The sequence below is a fragment of the Ananas comosus genome, linkage group 18 (genome assembly GCF_001540865.1).
Source record: "Ananas comosus cultivar F153 linkage group 18, ASM154086v1, whole genome shotgun sequence".
NCBI lineage: Eukaryota > Viridiplantae > Streptophyta > Magnoliopsida > Poales > Bromeliaceae > Ananas > Ananas comosus.
This window is the reverse complement of record NC_033638.1, coordinates 1,942,466-1,949,692: the sequence shown is the minus strand read 5'-3', so window position 1 is coordinate 1,949,692 and position 7,227 is coordinate 1,942,466. Positions and strand designations below refer to the sequence as shown.

The following is a 7,227-nucleotide window of genomic DNA, read 5'->3' as shown; positions in this document are numbered from 1 at the left end:
TTTGGTTTTGGATAAAATCCATCAGGTTGGGGTTTGGATTTTTGAAAATCCATCGCGAATCCAACCGTTAACATCTCTACAAGCAATCAAAACTAGCCGAAGATTTGGTAGAACATGATTTTTAAGAGTACTTAAAAAATTCCCTGATCAGAAATTGAAGAATTGTTCCATCTATTTTCCTGAGCTTGTTCACTTTTGATTGTTCATTTTTAGACCAATCAATCCATGAAATTTAGATCCTAGAAACTTCAAATCTTTTAGTCGAAGCTTACGGATGTTAATCGGCAATTCAGATATTCAGTCATCTTAAGAAAAAAGTGGAAGCACGAAGGTCTCCGTACGTTCAGAAATAGTACTCCTGTTCCAACTCATATCAACAACAATGTTTTCACTTTGTTTCATGGAACTTCAACATCAGGGCTCAAGCAAGGTTCTCATTCCTGTAGGATTGATTCTACGAAACAAGTAAGAGCTGACTGATGCAACAAACTAAATCACTGCACAAGGCCGTCGGAGAGAGATTATTTCCATCAATCATAACACACAAACTTTATTCATCAGTAAATAACATAACATGTTATTATTATTGTCCGCGAAACATAGTAATAAACTGGGCACTAGAGAGATGTCTCACGACGGGGGAGCAAACTTGATCGAGACGCTGTTGACGCAGTGGCGTTCGTCGGTAGGCGTCTTGAACCCCTCGCCTTTGAACACGTGGCCCAAGTGGCCGCCGCACGCCGCACAGGTGATCTCCGTCCTCCTCCCATCGGGATCGGGCTGAAATAAAACCCAAGGAAAAACAAAAGCATACATCATCAAGGAGTAAATTGTAGGAACTTTTCCGCATTTATACCCTTGCAAATAAGAAAAATTAAGTAATTACACCAACACAAGTTAGTAATTGCGTGTGTTCTCCAGCAAAGGGAATTAAGCAAAACGAACTTTGCGTGTATGGTTTCGAGTAGCATACAAGCAAGAACCAACTCGGAAGGGTGTTTGCAATTTAGCATGTTCGTAATGCCTGTATGAAAAAAGAATGGTAAATTGCATAGTTGGTCCACAGATTGTTAAGCTGGTGACACTTTGGTCCTCAAACTTTAATTTGTTTCGATTTTTCGCTCGAACTCTCGGAATTGTTGTAATTAAATCCAACAACCCAATTTAGTTGACTAAATATTGAATATCACCAATAATTAAGATACCATATCACTTTTACATCAACAATCATTAAAATTTAGTCAGCTAAATTTGACCGTGGAATTTGATTGCAACAATTCTGAAAGTTTAAGCGAAAAATTACAACAAACTAAAGTTTGAGAACTAAGCTATCATGTGCTCCATAGTTGAGGACCAAACGTGCAATTTACCCGAAAAGGGACAAAAAATGTGTTATTAGCAAAAGAAAAACGCAAGAGGAAAGAAAAACAACCGTTCGGTTTATGGCCCCGGGAAGTCCCTCAAAGAATGCTGGCCAACCACACCCAGAATTGAATTTGGTAGTGGATTTATAAAGAGGAGTTCCGCAACCAGCACAGCTGTAAACGCCTTCGCCGTAAAACTTGTTGTATTCACCTGTCCCTGGAGGCCTGAAAAATACCACTTATTTTATGCATAATTTGTAGGTACGATTTTGACTAAACTCATTTATGCATATCATTTAGATATTAAAAACGGAGAACAGGAGTTAGTATTTTTCTTTAACTTTAGTGAGCACTGCAGTCAACCGATTGGCATATAACAAGCTTGGAGCTTCGGTTGTGAAGTAGAATTAGCTTCAAAGCCATTCAAAGCCACAAAAGCAGAAGATCTGATTGAAAGCTTCTACTTCTACTGCAGCTCAAAGCAGTTGGACTCGAATCAGCTTTCGGTCCTAGAATCACCTAAAGAACTCCACGTCTTTACCATAAAGAATCATGTCATGAATCATCTAATTGTAATTCACTTCATCCATCACTATGTACATGTAAATCTTCAATGAATCCCCATAAAAGCACTAACTAAGCATGTAGGGGACACTAGGGATAGAAGTTTCTATCCATACTGTGAGATGCAAATTAAACAAACGACGGGGGCAACGAAAGTTCAAAAATCTTTTACGCAATTAGAGAATTTTCGGCAAATGATAGATTTACCACCAAAATTAACAGTTTGCACGCATACCATTTAGCAGGTAAAATTAAAGACTTTAGCATTAAACATAAAAAGAGCTCCCAAAGTAGTGAAAATTATAATATCAAAACAGCAGAGCACAAATTCTGTGATTCAGCAAATAGCACACAAAATAGGCAAAAATGTATGGAGACAACTGTAAACAATAGCCAGTGTGACGACGCCTCTACTTTTGATTGTTTTGGTTTGTTTGTTTGTTTGTTTGTTTTTTTTTTTTTCAGATTCTATGACTCAGCAGATAGGGATAAAAAACGAAAGAGCAACCCATGAACAATATGGCATTTTGAATAAGCGTTGCAACGTTATTATGCTTTCCTAGACCCCTGCTCCATTTGATTGTTTCGCTGAGTTATTTTCATAAATAAAATTTTTGAATTCGTTAAAATCAATAGCTCCAATTAACTAAGACTGTAGTTCCATTAAATAAAAATAAAAAGGTGTTCAAAACAGTTAAATTCAGTAGAATGGCCGTTGGATTTGATAAAATCCAGAATTTAATTAATGAGAATAATTAAAATCAAAAAGGATTTTGTCAGAATCAGAGGGGAAAAAATGATTTATTTTCAAAATGGCCTGGTAGCCGAGGGGGTCTATGTAAAGTTTTACTGACAAAGCTTTGTAATGATCTCTTTCAGCATATAAATGATATAAAATTTTGAGAGTGAACATTTTCAAAGCCTACAAGCTTAAACAAAGTATTACTCTTCTATCAAAGACTTAGTCTCCTATCAAGTATTGAATTCTATGCAATGCACACACCAAAGAAGATTAATATAAAAGATATATAATATAAAAAATTTGCAACAAGCCAAATATAAAACTAAACATTACATTTAAAATTACATGGTCTAATTTGGGTGGCCACATGTTTGGTCAAAGCATGCAACTGGACTCCACATTCTTAATTTGGGTCAATCGACAACCAAAACAGCACTAGAATATTCTGAAAAGGTAAAAATGTAAAAAACTTACCTCAAGTAATCACCAATTTCGGATCTAATTTTACTATCTAATCTTTTAATTTGTTTGATTTGAATCAATTACTGACTCTTTGACTTCAATTTTTGAAGACGTCATTTATCTTTTCGGATTTAACTAGCAAATTTTATACAATTCATATGACTATAAATTTAGTAAAATAAGCAATTCGATTAAATTTTGCATCGGAAGAGTCATCAAATGATTCAAATCCGACAAATTGAGATGTTGCGTATTAAAATCAATATTCTAAAAGGTTGAGTAGTCGAATTAAAATGGTCTTCCACAGGTCAGATAAGTTCTATGCATTTTTACCTTTAAAAAAAAAGCTCATGATAATATCCCCATACATGCAACAATAGATATAAATTAAAATCAACTTTTTTTCTCCCTCAATTTTCAACTAATAAACCATATTCTTCTTAATATTTAGTTGTAAAACTAAGAACAAAGAAAACTCATCTCAATTAATCAACCAAGAACACAATATATCAAAGCTGATATTTTTGGATACTTAAATCTCAAAAGGAAACACTATAACCTACAAAAATGGGGCCTTTCCCCAAATGGGTCATCATAAAAGCCAAATAATCTAATCCAAATCATCTAAAAATTGAAAAAAGAGCAATTTTTTTTTTACTTCTATCTTTGATTACTAGAAAGATCCCAAACCAAAATGAAATAATAACAGTAATCTTTCTTTCCTCTCTTATTTTTTATGTAAAATCATAACAGGAAAAAACCAATCTTAATTAAAGCAACTCAGAATAAAATGTAGCAAAGCTGGTATTATTCAATACTCTAATAAAAAAAAAAAATTGGAACACTATAACACACTATTACCTGCAAAACAAAGGAGCATCATAAGAAGCAATTTAAAATCAAAACCCAAAAATCCCATGTCAATTAATCAAGTGCAAAATACTTTAATCCAAAATAGATTATAAGCAAACAACCTGGGTGATATAAAAACGGGCTTTTTTGTAAAATGACCCTCCAAATATTTCAAATTGGAAAACTAACCCTATCAAAATTTTATTTGGAAAACTAAAATTCCTTTCGCCACGTTGGATTTTTGTTATAAAGGCGGTGACTGCCTTTACATATATATAATGAAGGCGGTAAATCATCACCGCCTTCATAGTATATATGTGAAGACGGTGAATCAATGATTCACCGTCTTATCTGTATTTAACTTTAGGACTTAAACAAATTTCGATAAATTTGAGATATTTTGCACTAAAGGCGGTGAATGATTCACCGTCTTTAGATATATATTATGAAGGCGGTGAATCATTCACCGTCTTCATTATATATATATGTGAAGGCGGTGAATGATTCACCGCATTCATAGCAAAAATCTGACGTGGCGCCTACGTGGCGAAAGGAGGGTTATTTTTCTAAATAAAATTTTTACATGATTATTTCTTCAATTTTAAAATTTTAGAGGGTTATTTTATAAAAAAAGCCTATAAAAACCCATAAACCTAACTCAAATCATCTAAAAATCGCCAAAAATAATAATAGAGCCATCCCAAAGACGCTCCAATCTCAATTAAACCACAAACTCACATGAATGGGAACTTTCCACAAATGCAACAAAGAAAATCATCTAAAATTCGCTGAAAAAAGAGCAATTTTTCACATCTATCTATGATACCAAGAACAACTCAATTAAACCAAAACCCTACATGAATGGGAACTTTTGCCTCATGGGTCATCATGAAAACCCAAAAAATCCAAACAAAGTCATCTAAAATTGCATTAAAAATAGAGAGAAATTAAGATCATTCCAGGTTTAATCTTACTCGGTTCCCTTCAATCGGAGGATCCGGAATTGTTCTGGGGAGAGTATGGCGCGCCACTCCTCCTCGGATTTCGCCATGGATACACCTCCTGAGCTCGCCATGTTTGAGAGAGAGAGAGAGAGAGAGAGAGAGAAGAGAGAGAGAGAGCAGAGGAGCTCAACTACTCCAATTCCCTCAAAATTCAAGGTCACCACCTTTTGAGAAAATGTTATCTTATGCATATGGGGGAATATAATATATATATATTAATATATAATATATATATATATATATATATATAATATATAGTCTATTACAATATATAAATCCTCAATATGTTTTGGGCCATGTGGGCACCATGAGTTTTCCTTCACCTTCATGGCCATCGTGATTCTTCCCTTCTCTTCATCAATTTTTAATTACGTATCTAATTATACATCTGAATGCCCGGCTGCGGCCCTGAAGGCCGACCCGACATCCGTCCGCCACCCGGCCCGATATATGGGACCCGAAAGGGCGCGACGCCGAGATGCGCAGCCGCCTGGCGCGTCTTCCTAAATTAATCGACTGTATTTAACTTTCCATTAATCTGTACATTAAATGTTATTAATATCTCACACTTAAAGCTGATTATATCAACGTATCTAATTAATACTTCTGAAATGGCCTACACTAACTTCCAATATAGGGCCCATTTGTTTTGGTGCAAGTGAAGTGATCTGAACCTCAAGTGTTCCATCACTTTCGTATTTGTATTTGGTGTACAGTGAAAAATATATGTAACTCAGTTACGTTTAGAGCTTCCACTTCACCTACGCTCGATCTCCGGGCTCTAATTAGTTACTGAACTCGGACTTCCACCCAATCAACCTTCTCATAAACAATTATATTAAACATTAAAACTAAACTCTACTTTCTTTATAATAAGTTAGAATTCCTTATTTATAATAAATTAAGATTTATCTTAAATAATAATAAAAAATTAATTATATAATAGTTAAATTTTATAGTAATAATTTATTACTATATTTAGGAGATAATGGGATCCACTTATTTACATCAAAACAAACAACGGAACTTAAAAAACTAATTTATCACATAAGTTACATCAAAATAAACAGCAGAAGTGATTGAATTTAACTTACAGTGGTAGATTACGTCAAAACAAACAACAGAAAAATAATCAACTTCAGGGAAACTCAAACACACACTACACTTGACTATACTTGATCAAATTCGTCAATCCAAACACCCTTAATGTATTTAAATGTTCTCTATCAAGTTTTCTTCACCTTCACCACCATGTGATTCTTCCCTTCTCTTCATCAATTTTTAATTAACATATCTAATTAATACATCTAAAATGGCCACATACTAACTTCCAATTAATGTATTTAAATTCTCCTTAAATGTTTAATTAACGTATCTATTTAATACATCTAAATGGCCCACTGCTAAACTTCCAATTAATGTTTTAAATGTTCCCTCTGTCATTATAATTCTCACCATTTTATTTCTAATTAATTTATTACGATCCCTCACTTTTCCTCCACAAGACTTCTAATTAATCCATCTTCTTCAGTTTAATTGTTTATTTATTTTAATTATTTTGTATATACAATTTTGAAATTATAAACATGAAAGAAGCTCAAATAACAAGTTGGAGAAACTGCGAGGAAATCAAGAGGAAAAAAAAGATGCTCAGGTAATATGAAAATTTTTTTTAAAAGCAAAGTAGATAGTAATTTTAATTGTTTCATCAGGAAAAATTTAATTACTAACATTATTTTCTATACACACTTTTCAAAATTATGTTCATAAGAAGTTTTGAAATATTGCCTTAAATAACTTGAATGTGTACTCTTATTTGCAGTTTAATCCAGTCTTCTGATTCCGATGAAGAAGAGAAGTGAAGATTTTTTCAGCAAAACTATCATAAGATCTCATTTCTATAATTTGAAGGATATGTGTAAGAGACTTATTTTATTTTGAACTTTATAGCATGAAGTTTATAGTATGAATTTTAGAATTTGGTAAAATTTTTAAGTTTCTAGACACAATTTATTGAAGAATAGTGATATTTTGGAGCCATATAACTTTCATTCCAAATTTTATAATTTAAAAAAAATTAGTAATTAGGATTCTAAATATAATTTTATTTTTTAAAATTTTAAATTTGGGATTCTATTATCTACCCGCCGCATCGCGCGGATTTCTGCACTAGTATAGTATAAAAATGGGAGGGTGGAGCCTGGTATAGAATGGATTAAGATTATAGCTTCATTGAATT

The 7,227-nt window shown here is 33.1% G+C and overlaps 1 protein-coding gene across 1 annotated transcript; it reads right to left on the bottom strand.

Moving 5' to 3' along the window:
* LOC109724397 (peptide methionine sulfoxide reductase B5) lies at window positions 343-5,142 on the bottom strand. Its single transcript, XM_020253214.1, has 3 exons — window positions 4,959-5,142; window positions 1,433-1,589; window positions 343-780 (listed from the first exon to the last, which is right to left on the bottom strand). Exons 1-3 carry the CDS (start codon window positions 5,057-5,059, stop codon window positions 631-633), a joined length of 408 nt encoding a protein of 135 aa, XP_020108803.1. The 5' UTR covers window positions 5,060-5,142; the 3' UTR covers window positions 343-630.